Source organism: Oncorhynchus mykiss, chromosome 7, assembly GCF_057628025.1.
Source record: "Oncorhynchus mykiss isolate SJ-2025 chromosome 7, ASM5762802v1, whole genome shotgun sequence".
NCBI lineage: Eukaryota > Metazoa > Chordata > Actinopteri > Salmoniformes > Salmonidae > Oncorhynchus > Oncorhynchus mykiss.
The window spans coordinates 74,958,161-74,980,834 of record NC_143028.1 but is presented as its reverse complement, the minus strand read 5'-3'; the positions used below and the strand labels follow the sequence as shown (position 1 = coordinate 74,980,834).

Below are 22,674 nucleotides of genomic sequence, written 5' to 3'. Positions count from 1 at the left end.
CAATAGTTTGAATGTGTGCCAACAATGGAGCCTTTTTTTATAACCTACTGCATACCGACTCTAAAAATGTATGTGGATCAACATTCTGAAGAAATGTTTCATTCAAAAATGTCAAAGAAACACTGTAGGAATAAGCTCACAAGCTCTCAAATATCTAGCCTGATCTCACTGATTTATCTCTCTCCATCTTTCTATCCCCCTCTCCCTGTGTGTGTGTGTATATATGTGTCCAATCTGCATCCGTAGCGAGTCCAGAGGAGAAGAAAACAAAGAAACCCATCCAGGAATAAGAAGACAAATAGAACCATGGAACAGCCTCCACGCCAACCTGTCGTGTGTCCCAAATGGATCCCTATTCCCACAGGGCTCTGGTCAAAAATAGTGCACCATGTAGGGAATAGGTTGCCATTTGGGACCTGATGTTCAGTTAATAACTACAGACAACAGGCAGACAAGTGATCATCCTTTTGATAAACAGACACACTGTAGATACGGAGACATCAGGATATATGTCTGGTCAGGTACTATACCGTGCAGGTGGAGAGATGACTAGGCGTTTATTTATGACTAGGCGTTTATTGTTTCTAATGATTTACTCATTTGATTGCCCCTACTAATCTGTAACTAATTATCTGATGTTTCAAACCAGGACAGGAAATATTTGGGTATTTTTCATGACAGTTTTTGGTTTGTTGCATACACAAACTGTAACGGCCTAGCACTCACATGTCTAATATGGCCCCTGTATAATACTCATAAATCCAAATATTGTCTCATGATTATTCTAAGATTGATTTGATGTTTTAGACATTCCGTCCAGGACTCTTGAAGGAACTAGACCTCGGTGGGCCAAAAGAGACTCCCATAAACAACAACAACAAGAACAGCATTTAGTCCTTATTCATATTTGTGCCACGACACACATTTGTGCCACGACAATAACATTGTCTATTTTTAAGAATCACAGGGCAGTATCACTGCATCACTTAGGGAACATCATTTCTCATATAGTGCACTAGCTTTGACCAGAGCCAAATGGAGTAGTGTACTACTGTATTATTGGGGACACGGTGCTTATTTGGGAGGCATCCTGGGAATCATCAATGACACAATCTGGAGCTGTGATCAGAGTGTTTTCGGTCTCTGTCTATTTGAGTCTCTGAAGTCTCCAAAACATATCTGATTAAGGGACCAATTCATTGGACAGGACTCTGGGTGAACTTTGATCTTTTAAAAACGTGTCTATTGACATCCCACGATCAACGTGTCTATTGACATCCCAGTCATGCATAGTACAGATTTAGTACTACACATCCCTTTGTTCTGTACTCCCCCCAGTACATCATTCAGAGTTTTTATTTCACTACCAGTATATCGTATTGTTTTCTGTACCGTAACAACATCCAGAAGCATATATAACTTGTTTTATCTTAGGTAATTATATTTGTTTTCCACTAGTTCTATCCCATACTCTGCTTCACTGATGTGACATTAGAGTCCTGATTGGGTGACATTTTAGACCTAATATTCGTCAGCGTCATCATATAATTTTGATGACAGATTAGGCTCATTACTTCAATATACTGTATGTATAGTACACAGCAAACGAACGACATCATGTCAATTTAGAGAGGTCTACTGAATTGGACAGGTGTAAGGATTTCAACATAAAAGTCATATACTTCCCGGGAATCTGACCCACAATTATATTCTGCTTATAGAAAGTGTTCCAGTTATTTAGCATTGAACACTCTACATCTGTTAAAAACATTATCTTGTAATTCATTTTCAATGTATGAACACCATAAATGATTGTGTATTTATTAAATTTTTATTAATGATAAATTACGGTACATGAAATCCATCTATATCTGCATTTTAGTTCAACTTTGTTTGACTTGGTAATGATTACATATGTAATAAAAAAATAAAAATGGTTTGATACAATAAAGTGTTTAAATTGGACAAGCGTTTGTGTTTACTTCTTTAAACAAAACATATTATTCCAATTATAATCCATGCTAAAATTAAGCAATAAGGCCCAAGGGGGTGTGGTATATGGCCAATACACCATGGCTAAGGGTTGTTCTTAGGCAAGACGCAAAGTGGAGTGCCTTGATACAGCCCTTAGCCGTGATATATTGGTCATATATCACAAACCCCAGCGGTGCCTAATTCCTATTATAAACAGGTTACCAATGTAAGTACAGCAGTAAAAATACATGTTTTGTCATACCCGTGGTATACGGTCTGATATACCACGGCTGTCAGCCAATCAGCATTCAGGGCTTGAATCACCCAATTTATAATCCATTTTAATTCATGCCAAGAACTACCCATAGTAGGCCAACAATACGGCTCTGACTTTAGCGTTGCATCACTGACCTATAATGTTGAGTAAGTAAGGTTGACTTATAACAAAACCCAATTATCAATTATTCAATAGACGTGGTGCTGCGAGCATAAAACACATGAATATTTCACAGCGTGACCAGTTTTCACCCAATGCATTTCATAATACCACTGTAGCCTGGTTCAATCTTCCTCCCCACAGTTTTGGCTCCTCCTACTGGAGGACCAGTGAACAGGACTCTGCTGAAGGATTGGACTGATATCTCAGCCTGGTCCCAGATCTGCAGTGCTTCATTCAACTCTTCTGACTATTACTGTCTGTCATGCCTTTGATGTGCTGTGTCCATAGTAGGACGGCCTCAGAATCACAACATTAAAGATATAAGACTCCTGAATGTAATTATTCAGGAGTCTATGACTGTGTCATCCTGAAATCTGAAACTGCCATCCTAGAAGTCATTTGTGCTGCTGTGAAAATGAGGGGCGCTGTACAAAACAATTAAATCAGTGATTGGATTGTCTCTAATCAATCTAACCAATCATAGTATCAAAGTTGATACGGTCATCATGTAGGCCGCCTCTGGCCCAGCCCACCGGTTTCTGGAACCAATCAGAATGATCAGAATGTGCCCACATTCTACAAAACTTAAGGGAGGCAAGCAAATCAAGACTCATCGTGGAGAAGAAATGCTAGTTTGGCTATAGATCGGTCTCCAGGCTATGTTCCTGGCTGATAGTCAGAAGAGTTGGCTAATGATCTGGGACAATGGCTACTGATATCCTGTATGTTCAGTATAGTTCACGATTCCATTTTTTTGGATTCAAAGAAAACAGATGAAGAATTAGACAAAGAATCACTCTTCAACATCTCCTCAGTGGTATGGGTAGAATATAAAGCACATCAACATCTCCTCCGTGGTAAGGGTAGAATATAAAGCACATCAACATCTTCTCAGTGGTAAGGGTAGAATATAAAGCACATCAACATCTCCTCAGTGGTACGGGTAGAATATAAAGAAGTAGAAAACTCTTTGTCTTGTTGTACTTTACATCAACAACAGTCACATGATTACATCGTACATCTTCCACATGATAAGGCCAGCCTTTCACTGCTGGGACCTTTGACATTATCTATTCCATGTAACATACATGCTACCCATGTTACCCATGATACATGATCTTTGCTAAGTTTCTCCATGAAAGTTTTCTTAACTGGTTAACAAATTGCAAGCAAACCACCGTAAAATCATGTATGGTAATTAGCATAGAACATGACCAGCATGTTTTGGTAATCTTCATTAAATTACTATAATTTACACAGGGTTGGATAGATTACTTTCTAAATGTAATCAGTTACAGTTACTAGTTACCTGTCCAAAATTGTAATTAGTAACTTAACTTTTGGATACCCAAACTCAGTTTCAGTTACTTTTGGGTTACTATCCCCTTAACTCAGTAACATAATCTGATTACTTTCAGTTACTTTTGGATTACTTTCCCCTCCACTCTGTAATGTCAACTGATTACTTTCTCCTTAAGAGACATCAGAAGAAGATGGAAAGGATCCATCAAACCAGGTGGAACAAACATAAACTAGCACCTTTTTTTCAGTGCTGAATTGAATGTCATTGAGAAACAGAAAGGTGGCATTCTGTATTCTTTCCCAAACATCCTTTCTGTATTTTAAAGTAATAAAAGAAGTAATCATCTAGTTTTTCAAAAGTATTTGGAATCCATTTACAATATTTTAGCTGGTAAAGTAGCTGATTACAGTTAAATTTTTGTATTATTATCAGATTACATGTAAAAGATAAACAGTTCTCCCCAACCCTCCGTTTACATATCGTTTACATAGGCATCATACTACATGAGAGGCCTATCTACTGTTTAGCATCATTAGAAGGGGTCTGCAGCAGTTGTTCAGAGAGCTCATCGTCTTCACCAGCCAACGGCTCCTTCGACACGATCTGATCCAAGAGCCCTGAGAGGGGAAGAGGATTAAAGTATATTTAGTATGATAGTATGATAGCATGATAGCATGATGGTATGATAGCATGATAGTATGATGGTATGATAGCCTGATGGTATGATAGTATGATAGCATGATGGTACGATAGCATGATAGCAGGATGGTATGATAGCCTGATGGTATGATAGTATGATAGCATGATGGTACGATAGCATGATGGTATGATAGCATGATAGTATGATGGTATGATAGCATGATGGTATGATAGCATGATAGCATGATGGTATGATAGCATGATGGTGATGGTAACTATTCCCCAGGTCGTTGCTGTAAATGAGAACGTGTTCTCAGTCAACTTAACTGGTAAAATAACTGTAAATAAATAAATAATGATAGCATGATTGCACGATAGCATGATGGTATGACAGTATGATATGATAGCATAATAGCGTGATGATATGATAGGATGATCACATTATAGCATGATGGTATGATAGCATGATAGTATGATTGTTTGATTGAAATACAATAGGTTGGAAAGAATATTCATCCTGATCTTGTCCATTTACACTTATAAGATCTGATCGAAATCAGTTCATAATGCTTCTTTTAATCATCTAAACCTGGCTGAAAATGTGGGCATAATCAGAATGTGGACATGATCCAGACACAAGATGGATGGATGTTAGTACCAGGTATAAACATGGCTTACTGTATGTCTCCTTGATATCTCCTCAATCTTTTTGGAAATCAAAGAGAGACACTGACTGCGCCCCAAATGGATCCCTATTCCCTATATAGTGAACTACTTTCGACCAGAGGCCTATGGGCCCTACGGGCCCTGGTCGAAAGTAGCGTACTGCATAGGAATACAGTGTCATTTGGGATTCAGCCACTGAGTATTCATAGAGCCAAGCCAAGGGGTGAGCAATCAATCATACACTGCGACAGCTGGTGTCGCGATTCCAGCCAAGCGTCAATACACCACCCCAACCAGCCATGCCTGGCAAGGTAAGATTGCCCACCTCTGAGCTACAACAGGGTGTTAATAGAAGTCTGTCACATTACCATTGGCGCCGCTCTCCTTCCATTTGAACTTGTTGTCTTCTGTGTGTCGTGTCCAGGTGGATCTGAAGCTGACCAGTTCTGAGGTGATGTGAGACAAGCTCCACTGTAGTCCTCTGGAACTCTCCTTCCACAGATTACTGGGAAAAAAAGACAAAAAAGGCATCAGACCTGAGTCAAACACATATGTCAAATGTAATTGGGGTGTGCTTAATTTAGATTTGGGTTTGTGCTTTTGGAACTATTCCATTGTTTCCATTGTACAGCAGCCCAAGTGCTTGAACGTATTTGTCGCGCGTAGGTACAAGTTAAGAAAACAACTAGCTAACTAACGTCTAAGCTGGGGTTCTAGTCTAATAAACATGCTTGGAATGCCACCTGTGTCGATTGCAGGGGTCCGGTGGGCCTGGGTTGTCTTCCACCAGGGGAATGACTATCTTCTCAGCCACGTCAGTCAGTAGGGAGAACGTAGGGTCTACTATGAAGTCTATGAAACCTGCGCACAAAAACAGTATTGTTAGCTATATACTATGAAAAAAATTGCTACGTCGTGTGAAAATGTATGCACTTACTACTTACTACAAGTGGCTCTGGATAAGGGTGTCTGCTAAATGGCTAACATGTATGTCTAATAATACTAATATTATACATTATGTAACAACCGTGTTTTTTACATGTGAAAGATCACATCTTCATACACAACCTGCATATGTGCTTTAGACAGTATGGTTTTGCATACACATTGTCCAAAGTATATAAAATGAGAGCATATATATTGATGGTTGATGATGACTCAGGGATGACTCAGTGATGACTCAAATGGATGACTCAGTGATGACTCAAATGGATGACTCAGTGATGACCATGTGCAGTAATGTCTTATAATTTGCCTATTTGTGACTCTGCGACCAGGGTGCTGTTCCGATCACACAGTGGAGAGAAGGGAAGACCAAGCTCTGCCTCTCTGTCACCCTCAGAGAAACAGAAAGAGAGAAAAAATGTTTCAAAGACAATCAACAACAATGAGCAAGATGATCCAGGACCGACACAATCCGCAAGACGATCCAAGACCGACACAGTACAGAAGACGATCCAGAACCGACACAGTACAGAAGACGATCCAGGACCAACACAGTACCAAAGACTATCTAAAACTGAAACAGTCAAGAAAATCCTGTACCCAGTTGTAAGTTCCTCCATGGGTCCTACCTGTCTGAAGAACTCGTCCATGAGGGCTTTGGTCCAGCGAGAGTGTAGACTCCAGGGCTTAGAGGGGTGGCTGATGTCTGCAGTGTGCAGTAGTAGGGACAGCGCTTTTGGTTTGTCTATGCTGTTGACCATAGGAAACAAATGACCACGAGTGACTGCTAGATATGGACCAGAACAGAACTTGAGCTTCTTTGGATGTCATGTTAATCATTGGAGTCAATGGGAGAGTTACACATCACATTCATTTTAAGTTATGAAAAATAAATTGCTCTTCAAGTATTAACAGGAATGAAATCCATCAACATGTCTAAAAAAAATATGTCATTGAATATAGTACCTTCCTCACAATGTGCTATCAAGTAGGCCTACAGATAATTTGATCACTATTTTGTTGCTGAGAATTTCCCTGCATGGCAGGAAATGCAAACTTGTAGTATATTTGAGGATTAAAAAGTCTTCTAACGTTTGTCATTTCCACTTAAAAATGTCAGGCTTGACTTGCTCTAATGAAAATTATATCAACCCATACATTCATTATAATCCACATAATACTTCACATTTCCTGTTGCTGCAGGATTATTTTCCTGCTGTAGCAAATTGTCTCAAATTAAGATCCTACATCTGTACCACCATAATCTACATCTCAGATGATGTGACCTGGGTAAAGTGTGGAGCAGCACGTACCCTTCGTGCTGCTGCAGACACCCCTTCATGGCTTTGACCTGGACAAGGTGAGACGACATGTCTGTAGCCAACACCATCTCTATCACCAGCGCTCGCAGCTCCCTGTCACACACACAGAAACACACCCATGTAACCTTTCCAGACTGCCCTTTCACACACAAACGCATAAACACACCCATCTAACCTTTCCAGACTGTCCTGATGGGTTTCTCTGTTCCCATGGTAACATAGATTTGTGCTGCTCAAAGGGGAGTTGTGGTTGGGTTTGCTTCTGTCTGTCTGTCTGTCTGTCTGTCTGTCTGTCTGTCTGTCTGTCTGTCTGTCTGTCTGTCTGTCTGTCTGTCTGTCTGTCTGTCTGTCTGTCTGTGTCTCTGTCTCTGTCTGTCTGTCTCACAGCATATTGATACAGTACATCTCTCCTACATCCACTGTTCTCTGGAGAGGTTCATGAAGATGTTGGATTGGTCGTCCTGTAGAAGATGGAACGCGGCACTGATGTGGTGGCTTTCCTGGACTGACCGGTCGTTGTAGATCATAGCAAAGTCTGACCTACACAAAACACACACAGATGAAAAACAATCATGAAGTAATAGCTAGATTGGTTCTACTACAATGATCGGGCTTTAGCTAAATTATCTGACTACTGTTGTCATGCCTTAGCTTTAACCCTGATCCTACAGATCTGTGACCAGGATATCATTTGTCCTTTGTTTTCCAGAAACACATATGGCATGACAATGACAGTCAGAGGGGTTGGATAAAGCACATACAGTGCATTCGGAAAGTATTCAGACCCCTTGACTTTTCCCACATTTTGTTACGTTACAAACTTATTCTAAAATAGATGAAATACTAAAGAATCCTCAGCAATCTACACACAAAAGCCCAAAATGACAAAGCAAAAGCAGGTTTTTATACATTCTTGCAAATGTATTAAAGATTTTTAAAAAGGAAATACCTTATTTACATAAGTATTCAGACCTTTTGCTATGAGACTCGAAATTGAGCTCAGATGAATCCCGTTTCAATTGATCATCCTTGAGATGTTTTTGCAACTTTACCTGTGGTAAATTCAATTGATTTGGAAAGGCACACACCTGTCTATATAAGGTAGCACTGTTGACAGTGTATGTCAGAGCTAAAACCAAGCCATGAGGTCAAAGGAATTGACCATTCTTAAATGGAAGAAGTTTGGAACCACCAAGACTCTTCCTAGAGCTGCCACCTGGCCAATCTGAGCAATTGAAGTTGAAGGGCCTTGGTCAGGAAGGTAACCAAGAACCCGATGGTCACTCTGACAGAGCTCGAGAGTTCCACTGTGGAGAAGGGAGAACATTTCAGAAGGACAACCATCTCTGAAGAACTCCATCAATCAGTCATTTATGGTAGGGTGGCCAGACGGAAGCCACTCCTCATTAAAAGGCACAATGAAGCCTGCTTGGAGTTTACCAAAAGGCACCTAAAGACTCTCAGACCTAAAGACTCTCAGATTGAACTTTTTGGCCTGAATGCTAAGCGTCACGTCTGGAGGAAACCTGGCACCATCCCTACGGTGTAGCATGATGGTGGGAGCATCATGCAGGGACTAGGAGACTAGTCAGGATTAAGTGAACAGAGCAAAGTACAGAGAGATTCTTGATGAAAACTTGCTCCAGAGCGCTCAGGACTTCAGACTTGGGCGAAAGATCAATTTCAAACAGGACAATGACCATAAGCACACAGCCAAGACAACAAAGGAGTGGTTTCAGGACAAGTCTCTGAATGTCCTTGATTGGCCCAGCCAGAGCTTGGAACCCGATCGAACATCTCTGGAGAGACCTGAAAATAGTTGTGCAGCGACGCACCCCATCCAACCTGACAGAGCTTGAGAGGTTCTGCAGAGAATAATGGGAGAAACTCCCCAAATACAGATGTGCCAAGCTTGTAGCGTCATACCCAAGAAGACTCGAGGCTGTAATCACTGCCAAAGGGGCTTCAACAAAGTACTGAGTAAAGGGTCTGAATACTTACGTAAATGTAATATTTCAGTTTTTTTATTTTTAATAAATTAGTAAACATTTTGAAAAAACTGTTTTTGCTTTGTCACAATTGGGTACTGTGTGCAGATTGATGAGGGGAAAGAAACAATTTAATCAATACTTTCCGAGGCACTGTACGTAGATGACCAGGCTCATATGTATAGAGACAGCACCAGATAGTGAGATTCTGAGTGGTGGAGCTGTAATAAAGAGGTAATGAGAGAAGAGAACAGATGGACATAAATGACTCAGGAGAAAGGAGCAGGAGCAAGTTAATTGAGTCACATCCATTATCAAGCCCCCTGTCGAAAGTAATTTGCATACATGTTTACTAGACACTTAGAAATGGATAATAAACAGATATCAGCGCTACACAGTAAATGGGATTCCCCGTAGGGATAAACACTGCATAGAAAACTTAGGCAAGTGCTAAAAAAAAGGAGACATTTAATTGTCAATGTTTTGGCTGTACAACACATTTTCAAGACTGCAGCAACAGCTTAGTACGTGTTTTTAGGATTAATCTGCTTCCATTTGCAAGCAGAACAAAACAGAGCATATATGTAGTACTGTTGTAACAGTATAATGAGGAAATGTGATGCAACTGAATAATCCCAATGGAGGTGCCCAAGATTCAGGAGAAAAAATAACATTTTACTGGGGGAGTAAAAATGCCTGAAATCAAAATAAAACATGAAGCTTTGCACGCACGCATGCACGCACGCACACACGCACACACACACACACACACACACACACACATCAAATCAACATTTATTGGTAAGTATACAGTTTTGCAGGTGTTATCTCAGGTACAGTGAAATTCTTCTGTTTCTAGCTCCAACAGTGCAGCAATATCTAGCAATAACAATACACACATCATCCACAAGTTTAAAAAAATCTGAAATATCAGAACGGAAAATACAGTTGAAGTCAGAAGTTTACATACATTTAGGTTGGAGTCATTAAAACTCGTTTTTCAACCACTCCACACATTTCTTGCTTTGTGCATGACACAAGTAATTTTTCCAACAATTGTTTACAGATAGATTATTTCACTTATAAATCACTGTATCACAATTCTAGTGGGTCAGAAGTTTACATACACTAAGTTTACTGTGCCTTTAAACAGCTCGAAAAATTCCAGAAAATTATGTCATGGCTTTAGAAGCTTCTGATGGGCTGATTAACATAATTTGAATCAATTGGAGGTGTATCTGTGGATGTATTTCAAGGCCTACCTTCAAACTCAGTGCCTCTTTGCTTGACATCATGGGAAAATCAAAAGAAATCAGCCAAGACCTCAGAAATAGAATTGTAGACCTCCACAAGTCTGGGTCATCCTTGGGAGCAATTTCCAAATGCCTGAAGGTACCACGTTCATTTCTACAAACAATAGAGTACTGTCCCTGGTCCTATCACACTTAGAGTACTGTCCAGTTATATGGTCATCTGCAGCAAAGAAAGATAGAAAAAAGCTCCAAATGGCTCAAAACAGGGCTGCCAGATTAGCTCTTCATTGCTCAAAACAGGGCTGCCAGATTAGCTCTTCATTGCTCAAAACAGGGCTGCCAGATTAGCTCTTCATTGCTCAAAACAGGGCTGCCAGATTAGCTCTTCATTGCTCAAAACAGGGCTGCCAGATTAGCTCTTCATTGCTCAAAACAGGGCTGCCAGATTAGCTCTTCATTGCTCAAAACAGGGCTGCCAGATTAGCTCTTCATTGCTCAAAACAGGGCTGGTAGATTATCTGACCGTATGAATATTATCCAAATATTATCAGAATCTCTCATGGCTTCATGTTAAAAACATATTACTATCTAGTCTTCTGATTTTCTTTAGGAATGTTATATATATTTTTTTTAAACAGTATTTTTCAGTCGTTAGTACATACTAGCAACACACATAAGCACCAAACCAAACATTCAAATTCAGGGCAGCTAAAACAACCCGAGCCAAGGACAAATCGCCTTAAATCTATAGTTTTATATAGAGCCATAGCTGAATGGAACTCTACCAATCCATATTTCTCAGGCAAAAAGTTAATCCACCTTCAAGAAAAAAATGAAAAAACATCTAGTCACCATATGACTGGACAGCAAATAGAAATCATGCTGTTTGTATTTAGTGAATTTCCCTGTCTATCTTGCAGCCTATATTCATTACCAAAATGTCCTATCTGTATGGCGCTGTCCATTGTACTGATTCAGTGCAGCAGATACAGTGCCTTGCGAAAGTATTCGGCCCCTTTGAACTTTGCGACCTTTTGCCACATTTCAGGCTTCAAACATAAAGATATAAAACTGTATTTTTTTGTGAAGAATCAACAACAAGTGGGACACAATCATGACGTGGAACGACATTTATTGGATATTTCAAACTTTTTTAACAAATCAAAAACTGAAAAATTGGGCGTGCAAAATTATTCAGCCCCCTTAAGTTAATACTTGGCTGCATCTCTGATCAGTCTTCTCCTTGTATGAGCTGAAAGTTTAGAGGGACGGCCAGGTCTTGGTAGATTTGCAGTGGTCTGATACTCCTTCCATTTCAATATTATCGCTTGCACAGTGCTCCTTGGGATGTTTAGAGCTTGGGAAATCTTTTTGTATCCAAATCCGGCTTTAAACTTCTTCACAGCAGTATCTCGGACCTGCCTGGTGTGTTCCTTGTTCTTCATGATGCTCTCTGCGCTTTTAACGGACCTCTGAGACTATCACAGTGCAGATGCATTTATACGGAGACTTGATTACACACAGGTGGATTGTATTTATCATCATTAGTCATTTAGGTCAACATTGGATCATTCAGAGATCCTCACTGAACTTCTGGAGAGAGTTTGCTGCACTGAAAGTAATGGGGCTGAATAATTTTGCACGCCCAATTTTTCAGTTTTTGATTTGTTGAAAATTTTGAAATATCCAATAAATGTCGTTCCACTTCATGATTGTGTCCCACTTGTTGTTGATTCTTCACAAAAAAATACAGTTTTATATCTTTATGTTTGAAGCCTGAAATGTGGCAAAAGGTCGCAAAGTTCAAGGGGGCCGAATACTTTCGCAAGGCACTGTATATGCCACAAATTTCGAAAGCACTCTATGATGTCAGAGTCTCTCTATTTAAATGTTCTGTTTATTGTGGTAAAGCAGAATTCAATTTAATTCCAATGTAAGAACCCCCCAAAAATTTTCCCCCTTGCCGATTTCAACTTCCCCCTTAATCACTGTATCCTGGCGCCAGGTCTGGTGAAGTGTGATCACAGCGTTGTTCTTTGTAGTGTTGATAGGCCCTCGTGTTTTTGTTCCCAAAATAAAGAGTTGATCTGTGTGCCAGGAGACAGAGTTCTTAGGTGCCTCTGTGTCTCTATGTGGAAAATCTACTGCTAAAATTAGCAGCTTCCCTCCATAAGATATGTTTGCTTAAGAAGGAATAGGAGCTGAAAGCATCTCTCTCTCTCTCTCTCTGTCTCTGTCGCTTTCTCTCTCTTTCTCTCTGTCTCTGTCTCTTTCTGTCTCTCTCTTTCTGTCTCTTTCAGTTTCTTTCTCTCTCCCCTTCTCTCTTTCTTGATGAGCACCTCAGTCATTTACAGTTTTTCTCAATTGCTAAAACACAATTTCTGAAAACACAATTTCTGAAACCTTGCTCCATTTCCTGAAAACATTAAACACAAAACGTCACATATTTACATAACCTCTGACTCCTCTTGCAAAATGAAACATTCGCCTCAAAACAGTTTTACCTGTGTTCAAAATCAAACACTGCTCTCAAATCATAAACAAAGTGATCAAAATGATAAACACTCTCAAGCAGTCAGTAAGCAATACACCGAAAAATAGAAAACACATTGTTCAAAACATACAATTCTCAGGGAGAAGAACATTTTTAATCTAAAAAAAGATTCATATTTTTCCGTCATTGTCTTTTGATGAACGAAACCATGTTCTATCATAGTAGCTCAAAAGTTATAAGAAATTACTACTCTTCTTTGCTCTTTGCAATTTTGTTTTTTGTTCTTCCTCCTCCTTGTACCCCTATTTTTACAGTACTGTACCCTGCATCTCACAAACTTGTCCTTTGTCTCTGTGATACTGTAATTCTTGTTCTTTGTTGATATGAACCTGCAACCAGTCAAAATATATTGAGGAGTCAGTACTGTTAATAAATGGAAAGCACAATGTTCAGGGCCATACAATTCATCCATTGTACAGTATACAGCCTACAATGCACTGTACTACAGTATCCATTCTCAGACTTTCTCCTTCCCACCTTCAACAACCTGTTTGCTCTCTGAACTGGCTTATATTGGTTGTGTCACATCATTTGAAACAGGTTAAATCAATTTTGAGTGGTTGTGTTCAATCAATGACATATGTTCTCTATTTGTATTTGATTGTTGCCACTTGTGTTTACCAGTATGGATGACATGTGCATGAGAGTGCAGAATGTGTTTTGAGAATGAGAATGTGTTTGGAGTTTTGCTGAAAAGTCTAAGTGAGATCTGCAAATTGTGTTTTATCATGTGAAATTGTTTAAGGTATTGACAACAGACTGCATAATTAGCTAAATGAGTCCAGGCAACTGAGAACTTTGTTCAGCCAATGGATTTTAGTGTTTTAGCAATTGAGAAAAACTGTAATAAATTCAGAGAATAAAACATACACAATGTTTATCTTAGTTGGTGTAAAATGTGGATTCGATTTCACTCTCTCCCACTCACTCTGAAATCAAATGCATCTTCGAACACCTCAGTAATTCTTACTTTACTTTATCTTACTTTACTTTTTCTTACTTTACTTTTTCTTACTTTGTGTGAATGTGGAAGTTGTTTGTAGTTCCAGTGTGTTCGTAGTCATGGATGGCCGCAGCAAACAGGGACGCCAGGACCTCCAGTTCAGTCAACCAGTGCTGCATGTGAGACCCACACAGATACCCCTTGTTATAAACCTCACATACATAACCTACATATACCTTTCATATAGAGTTAGTGTATCGTTATTATAGAGTAACCAGTGCTGGAGGCTAGACCAACACAGACACCCCTTATTATAAACACCTGTATTTCAAATGCAGACATTTACATTGGTTTACAGTAAATACATCTATATTGGATTCTTTTTTCCCCCTTTTTTGATTGTAGATTCCATCAATGTAATTGTCTTCATCATTTCCAATACCCCATATATTTTGGGGGTATATATTAATAGTGTATATATATATTTATATATATACACATACACATACCCATATGTATATAAATATACATACATAAACATACACATACATATGCATACAAATACACATACAAACATACATATCTTTAAAAAATATATTTTCCTTTATTATTTCTCACAAACCCTATACATTTTCTTCTGCTATTTCATACAAGTCCATGCACACACTGTAGCCAGTGACCTGACCAGGCAGACACAATTTGGGAAATCTCCTTTCCTGAGCTGTGACGAACAAATACATGACAGGGATAACTTGTTATAAACTGAGAGAAGACGAGCTGTACTGTACCACTAGTCCTGTACGTAAGAGCAGACAGTGGAGGGTTTGTGTGACGTCGGCTGCGTGGACACTGCTGTGGTACGGGTTGCTGTGTTTACTGTAGCCTTTCTCCAGCTTCTCCAAGAAGGACATCAGACAGGAGATTGGGATCTGTAATACCACACATTATGACATGGAAGGTTCACACGGAGTTCATCTGTTGTGTTCGAGCACACTACATCAGCTAACTGGCCTGTGTCTGAGTCTGCCCTCTAGGGTACTACCTATGGAAACAGTTTTACACACTAGAAAAGGTAGACTATAATATGTGTGTTTGCGTCAGCTGTTTATGGCAGTGAGAAAAGTTAGAATTTTTAGAGGCTAATGTCAAATTAAAGCTGTACAGAAACAGAAGGAGTTATGGTAAAATAGTAAGGACGTGCAAAGTGATTTGTGGAGACCTTGAATCTGCTGTTGAGTTCGTATCGTGTCACCAGCTCGAAGACCAGGGTCTGTAGTGCGTGGTCATCACTGGCTGTGTTCAGGGCAAACACATCAAAGTTCCACCGGTCAATGTCCTAAAGATGGAGATGATAGAGACAAATAGATAACAGATATATGTTATGTCCAAAGCACATTGAGGTTTTCAAGAATTGGAGTCTGAAATTGAAAAGGTCGATAGCTCATACTGTAGTCATACGGTCAGGGAAACTCCTGGCTCTGCTCCATATGTTGTAGCCCAACTAAAGACTTTAGAAATTATAACAGATCACATATTCTTACCCTGAGACAGTTAACTACTGCTGCAGGTTGGTCAGGCATGGCAGCAGTGTAGGCCCTTCTGAACATCCTGGAACAACAGCACATTCAATGTTTTGCATTGGACAATCTCAGTAGTGAATCTGTGATGTCCTTGTTATAACATAGTGTGGATCAAGAATTCCACTGCAAATGTACAGAAGTGAATTTATCCTGACCCTATGACACACACTTCACAAACCCCATTCACAACATTATATAGAAGGAGGGTTTTTTAATGTTGCATTGTTTTTCTCAAATGAATGAGGAGGACCAGGGCGAGCCTACTTTACTTTATATTACAAATGAATGAGGAGGACCAGGGCGAGCCTAATTTACTTTATATCACAAATGAATGAGGAGGACCAGGGCGAGCCTACTTTACTTTATATCACAAATGAATGAGGAGGACCAGGGCGAGCCTACTTTACTTTATATTACAAATGAATGAGGAGGACCAGGGCGAGCCTACTTTACTTTATATTACAAATGAATGAGGAGGACCAGGGCGAGCCTACTTTACTTTATATCACAAATGAATGAGGAGGACCAGGGCGAGCCTACTTTACTTTATATCACAAATGAATGAGGAGGACCAGGGCGAGCCTCCTATACTTTATATTACAAATTCATGTCCTCATTGAAGATAATAACGTTTTCCATCTACCTCTCGACAAAGATCCCAGCCTGCACTGCGTGGACGATGCTGCGGAACTTTGGTTTGTCGTCAGAGCGGCGGGCGGGGCGGCGGGCCCTCTGAGTGAAGGTTGAAGCCAGCCAATCAGTGACCTCCGTGGGCACGCCATCAGAGTGCAGGTTCTGGAGGTCGTCCTCTGTGTCCAGACCCTGTCTGAATGGACAGAGAGAGAGCAAATCAGACTTGCCTGAGAGAGGAGAGAGAGGACAAATCAGACCTGCCTGAGAGATGTCATGACATTGGCCTGGGGGTAGGTTTATGGCAGTCATAAATACCTCTTCCCCCCTTTTTCCTCTCTACCCTACTGAAGTTACATTTGCATACCCCTTGGTTAACATAGAGATTCTGGGAACATCAGAAGGTGGGGGGAAATGAACTATATTCTGGTAATCCGACCAATTGAACATATGCGGTGGTACTTAATGAATATGATGTCAGTTCGGTTGTCATCTGAGACATTCTCATCAATGATAAGATGACATAAACTCTACAGTGGAAAGTCTACACATGACATTTTTGAATATGAAATGATTTGTGATGGGATGAAATGTGATTTTAGCTTCTAAAATGTGAGATGTGGGTTTTCATAAGATATTGCTGCTCACTCAATGGCCCGCCCACATGAAGAGACAGAGGTTGCAAACTATGACACACACCCCTTTTCCCCACTTCCTATATAAAGCCTTGACGACAACATAACTTCCTGTTCCGAGGATATGAGGGTGACGGTCCTATGTCAGAATGCATGAGAAAGCATGAGCTTTGGTTGCGAATGGTATGAACTTTTGAACTCTTATTCACTACAGAAGTGATACCTTCTAGCTGTTGAGTTACGCAGGGTAGGAAGGAACAGACAGAGTATCCCGTCTATCACACAACGACGTTACTACAACATATCAATTGACAACCAGAGACATTCTTCAAAGGACAGAGGACTCGGTTTGGCAACACGGCCTTCCATCAACCACCAACCGACTGAAGCGCAGCTCAGAGTAAATATTTATTGCATTTTCCTTTTCCAAATGGGCGGTAATTTAGAATGCATAAGATACTGTATTTACGATAGCACAGCTTTTTCCATTTGTTACTCAGTCTTCCCGCTCTTTCACTCAACCCAGCCCCTTTTCCTTTGTGTAACAAGCTGTCATATCTGTTCCGCCCGCTAGGGACGTTTTCCTTTATGACGTAATTTGTAATCAAGTTATGATTAATTGTGTGTATTTAGTAAATAAATAATTAAACCCAATGTTGTATTGCTGATTCAAATTGTTAGCCAGGGTTCTTGCAGATAACCAAGAATTTACAACTTTCAGATGAGACTGAAGTAAGATGAAGATTAATGTTGACTGCTATTGATGTAAAATATTACTAGGACTTTAAGAGTTTATTCGGAAGATAACAGTTCTACAAATATAATTTTGTGGTGCCCGACTCTCTAGTTAATTACATTTACATTATTAGCTCAATCAGGTAATATTAATTACGGAGACATTATTTTATAGAATAGCATGTCATATTTCTTAATTCGGCATAGCCAAAGACACGACAGAGAGGAAAGAGAGAGAAAATCAGACCTGCCTGAGAGAGGAGAGAGAGAGCAAATCAGACCTGCCTGAGAGAGGAGAGAGACGACAAATCAGACCTGCCTGTGAGTGGACAAATCAGACCTGCCTGAGAGAGGAGAGAGAGAAAAAATCTGACCTGCCCGAGAGAGGAGAGAGCAAATAAAACCTGCCTGAGAGAAGAGAGAGAGGACAAATCAGACCTGCCTGAAAGAGGAGAGAGAGCAAATCAGACCTGCCTGAAAGAGGAGAGAGAGGACAAATCAGACCTGCCTGAGAGAGGAGAGATAGAGCAAATCAGACCTGCCTGAGAGAGGAGAAAGAGAGCAAATCAGACCTGCCTGAGAGAGGAGAGAGAGAGAGCAAATCAGACCTGCCTGAGAGAGGAGAGAGAGAGCAAATCAGACCTGCCTGAGAGAGGAGAGAAAGAGAGAGCAAATCAGACCTGCCTGAGAGAGGAGAGAAAGAGAGAGCAAATCAGACCTGCCTGAGGAGAGAGAGCAAATCAGACCTGCCTGAGGAGAGATAGCAAATCAGACCTGCCTGAGAGAGGAGAGACAGTGATGGGAACAGGGACACATTCTTTTTCGTTTCCCTTATTCTAAGCGGTACAGCAATCCCACTCTGTTGAATGACACATTTAAGTAGATGGAAACATTACAGCCTTCATTACAGCCTTGATCACAGCCTTCATCACAGTCTTCTTTATTTCCTTCATTACAGCCTTCATCACAGCCTTCATCACAGTCTTCTTTATTTCCTTCATTACAGCCTTCATCACAGCCTTCATCACAACCTTTATCAAGCCTTCATCACAACCTTCTTTATACCCTTCATCACAGCCTTCATCACAATCTTTCTTTATACCCTTCATCACAGCCTTCACCACAGCCTTCATCACAGCCTTCATTATTTTCTTCATTACAGCCTTCATCACAACCTTCATCACAACCTACATCACAATCTTCATCACAGCCTTCATCACAGCCTGCTTTATACCCTTCACCACAGCCTTCATCACAGCCTTCTTTATAGCCTTCATCACAGCCTTCTTTTTTTACCCTTCATCACAGCCTTCATCACAGCCTCCTTTATACCCTTCATCACAGCCTTCATCACAGCCATCTTTATATCCTTCATCACAGCCTTCTTTTTTTACCCTTCATCACAGACTTCATCACAGCCTTCATTACAGCCATCTTTATATTCTTCAGTACAGCCTTCTTTATATCCTTCATTACAGCCATCTTCATATCCTTCATCACAGCCTTCATCAAGGTGCTTTGGGGTCATATCAAAGGAGACAGGGTGGCTAAGGGGAAATACTAAATATAGACAAGTAGACATGGTTGCCTTGGAACACCGTATGGCTCAAATATTAAATATAGACAACACATAATGTGGAGCGTTGTGTTCAGAGTGGAAACAAGGATATGCTGATATAGTTGGTGTGTATATGCGTTTCAGGCCTTAAGCAGGCAGTAGGGGCTTACAGTATCATACAATATAATCACACTAAAGGCCACACTGTACCTGGTCCCATCAATGTAAACAGCTTCCAGTAAGGATGCTGTGTAGTCCAAGTTCTTCTTCAGATCTTCGAAGTCCACATCTTTCTCTTCCAATTGCTTGACCATACACCTCAGCCTGGAAAGAGAGTCCCAAAAGTCTTTGTAAGCACTTTACACATGATATAGGCAATATTAAGGATTTATGATGGTGTTACTAATGAACTTTTAGAGGAAAGAAAATCCTGCACGTTGCACTTGCTTAGTATCAGCCTCGCGACCTTCATCAGAGCATTTAAGCCTTTAAAGTTGGGTTTAATTTAAAGTAGGAGTGGAGGACGACATTTTGTTGATGAATAACCTTGGTTCCTGTCATAGCACAACACTATCATCAACAACAAGATATTCAGTAAGACAGCAGTGTTTTCAAAACACAGTCAGGTATATGATGGGAGCAATTACTAAGCAATTTCCCCCCCAAAAGCCTTGTGTTTGTATGTTACGGTTCAATGTTATGAGCTGGCAATGCTTTGACAATAGGATGAAAGGTCTGGGAAACTGGGAGAGAGGGAAAGAGAGAGAGGGGGAGAAGAGCGAGAGAGAGAGAGAGAGAGAGAGAGAGAGAAAGAGAGAGAGGGGGAGGAGAGAGAGAGAGAGAGAGAGAGAAAGAAAGAAAGAAAGATAAAGAGAGATGGAGGGAGAGAGAGAGAGAGAGAGGGGGAAAGAGAGAGGGGGAGAGAAGAGCGAGAGAGAGAGAGAGAGACAGAGAGAGAGGGGGAGGAGAGAGAGAGAGAAATATAAAGAGAGAAAGAAAGAAAGAAAGAAAGAAAGAAAGAAAGAAAGAAAGAGAAAGAGAGATGGAGATGGAGGGAGAGAGAGAGAGAATGAATATATATCAATCATTTGGATGAGTTGTAATACTACTCCGTGAGGTGTGGAGCGGACCAGAGAACCAGTGGCAGGAAGGCATCATTAGCCCCACATTTTCTATCATTAACCCCACATTTTCCATTAAATAGGAAAACTGCCCAAACTTTCAATCATTTGGTTATACGGCCACCGCATAGTCTTAAAATGGCATGCATACAGAATTAGATACATTACATGACCAAAAGTATGTGGACACCTGCACATCGAATATGATTACAAAATCATAGACATTAATATGGAGTTGGTCCCCCCCTTTGCTGCTATAACAGCCTCCACTATTCTGGGAAGGCTTTCCACTAGATGTTGGAACATTGCTGCGGGGACTTACTTCCATTCAGCCACAAGAGCATTAGTGAGGTCAGGCACTGATGTTGAGCAATTAGCAGTCGGCTTTCCAATTCATCCCAAAGGTGTTCGATGGGGTGGAGGTCAAATATCAGCCCACAGAGAGAAGCACGAGCTTGAACTTTACTCATCTTTCTAGAGGAGTGGTCACCAACCGGTCGATCACGATCTCCAAGGCATTCCTAGTCGATCACCGAACATTTCTGTAAAAACCCAACTATAAAGCCTTGTGTTCCTATTATTTGTATTCGTCTCGGGCTGTTGGCAGTAGGTGCACCCGATTCAGCTGCCCTGCACGCAGGGTTGACATTCGTAATAATTTAAAGTGTCTGAAGGTACGAACTCTGCCTTCCCAGAGAGTAAATCAAGTGCACTATAGGCCTGCTGCTGGCCAATCGGATGTCTCAGTAACATAGCAGGCATTAAAGAATGTTACTGAAAAATCGATACTTTTTTAGAGTTTGAATACTGTGTCCTTTTTTGGTCAGTGTCAGTGGAGGAAAGGGAGAGTGGAGGCATGCTCTCTCCCTCCACTGAGACTGACCCTCAGTCTGCTGCTCTCTCCCTCCACTGAGACTGACCCTCAGTCTGCTGCTCTCTCCCTCCTCTGAGACTGACCCTCAGTCTGCTGCACTCTCCCTCCACTGAGACTGACCCTCAGTCTGCTGCTCTCTCCCTCCACTGAGACTGACCCTCAGTCTGCTGCTCTCTCCCTCCACTGAGACTGACCCTCAGTCTGCTGCTCTCTCCCTCCTCTGAGACTGACCCTCAGTCTGCTGCTCTCTCCCTCCACTGAGACTGACCCTCAGTCTGCTGATCTCTCCCTCCACTGAGACTGACCCTCAGTCTGCTGCTCTCTCCCTCCTCTGAGACTGACCCTCAGTCTGCTGCTCTCTCCCTCCACTGAGACTGACCCTCAGTCTGCTGCTCTCTCCCTCCACTGAGACTGACCCTCAGTCTGCTGCTCTCTCCCTCCTCTGAGACTGACCCTCAGTCTGCTGCTCTCTCCCTCCACTGAGACTGACCCTCAGTCTGCTGCTCTCTCCCTCCACTGAGACTGACCCTCAGTCTGCTGCTCTCTCCCTCCTCTGAGACTGACCCTCAGTCTGCTGCTCTCTCCCTCCACTGAGACTGACCCTCAGTCTGCTGCTCTCTCCCTCCACTGAGACTGACCCTCAGTCTGCTGCTCTCTCCCTCCACTGAGACTGACCCTCAGTCTGCTGCTCTCTCCCTCCACTGAGACTGACCCTCAGTCTGCTGCTCTCTCCCTCCACTGAGACTGACCCTCAGTCTGCTGCTCTCTCCCTCCACTGAGACTGACCCTCAGTCTGCTGCTCTCTCCCTCCACTGAGACTGACCCTCAGTCTGCTGTTCTCTCCCTCCACTGAGACTGACCCTCAGTCTGCTGCTCTCTCCCTCCACTGAGACTGACCCTCAGTCTGCTGCTCTCTCCCTCCTCTGAGACTGACCCTCAGTCTGCTGCTCTCTCCCTCCACTGAGACTGACCCTCAGTCTGCTGCTCTCTCTTTGTGCACGGAGGTATTGTCATCCTGAAACAGGAAAGGGCCTTCCCCAAACTGTTGCCACAAAGTTGAAGGCACAGAATAATCTAGAATGTCATAGTATACTGTAGTATTAAGCTTTCCCTTCACTGGAACTAAGGGGCCCGAACCATGAAAAAAAAAGCCTCAGACCATTCTTCCTCCTCCACCAATCTTTACAGTTGGCACTATGCATTGGGGCAGGTAGCGTTCTCCTGGCATAAGCAAAACCCGTCCGTCGGACTGCCAGATTGTGAAGTGTGATTCATCACTTCAGAAAACACGCTTCCACTGCTGCAGAGTCCAATGGCAGCAAGCTTCACACCACTTCAACCGACGCTTTGAGCATGGTGATCTTAGGCTTGTATGCGGCTGCTCGGCCATGGAAACCCATTTCATGAAGCTCCCATTGAACAGTTATTGTGTTGACATTGCTTCCAGAGGCAGTTTGGAACTCGGTGGTGAGTGTTGCAACAAAGGACAGACGCACTACGCTATTCAGCAGTTGG

At 41.5% G+C, this 22,674-nt stretch overlaps 2 protein-coding genes across 7 annotated transcripts in view; one reads left to right on the top strand and one right to left on the bottom strand.

Annotated features, from left to right (window-relative positions):
• Positions 1 to 1,965, top strand: part of LOC110528589 (protein phosphatase 1 regulatory subunit 1A) — a 53,539-nt gene extending 51,574 nt beyond the window's left edge. For both annotated transcript variants that reach the window (XM_021610718.3, XM_021610719.3), the window contains exon 8: positions 247 to 1,965. In XM_021610718.3, coding sequence (XP_021466393.2) covers positions 247 to 290 — 44 coding nt within the window. In that variant the 3' untranslated portion in view covers positions 291 to 1,965. The remainder of the gene's footprint in view (positions 1 to 246) is intronic.
• LOC110528588 (dual specificity calcium/calmodulin-dependent 3',5'-cyclic nucleotide phosphodiesterase 1B) overlaps positions 1,813 to 22,674 on the bottom strand; it is a 33,055-nt gene continuing 12,193 nt past the window's right edge. Inside the window, exons 2-14 of one of the 5 annotated variants that reach the window (XM_036984183.2) lie at positions 19,375 to 19,488; positions 16,250 to 16,432; positions 15,568 to 15,634; positions 15,246 to 15,362; positions 14,815 to 14,955; positions 14,099 to 14,199; positions 7,703 to 7,828; positions 7,280 to 7,381; positions 6,596 to 6,716; positions 6,277 to 6,358; positions 5,765 to 5,882; positions 5,390 to 5,526; positions 1,813 to 4,333 (exon numbers count right to left, since the gene is read on the bottom strand). In XM_036984183.2, coding sequence (XP_036840078.1) covers positions 4,233 to 4,333; positions 5,390 to 5,526; positions 5,765 to 5,882; positions 6,277 to 6,358; positions 6,596 to 6,716; positions 7,280 to 7,381; positions 7,703 to 7,828; positions 14,099 to 14,199; positions 14,815 to 14,955; positions 15,246 to 15,362; positions 15,568 to 15,634; positions 16,250 to 16,432; positions 19,375 to 19,488 — 1,510 coding nt within the window. In that variant the 3' untranslated portion in view covers positions 1,813 to 4,232. Of the gene's footprint in view, positions 4,334 to 5,389; positions 5,527 to 5,764; positions 5,883 to 6,276; positions 6,717 to 7,279; positions 7,382 to 7,702; positions 7,829 to 9,336; positions 9,498 to 14,098; positions 14,200 to 14,814; positions 14,956 to 15,245; positions 15,363 to 15,567; positions 15,635 to 16,249; positions 16,433 to 19,374; positions 19,489 to 22,674 lie in introns of those variants that run through there. The other 4 variants (XM_090241982.1, XM_090241984.1, XM_090241983.1 and 1 more) reach the window with 4 other exon arrangements.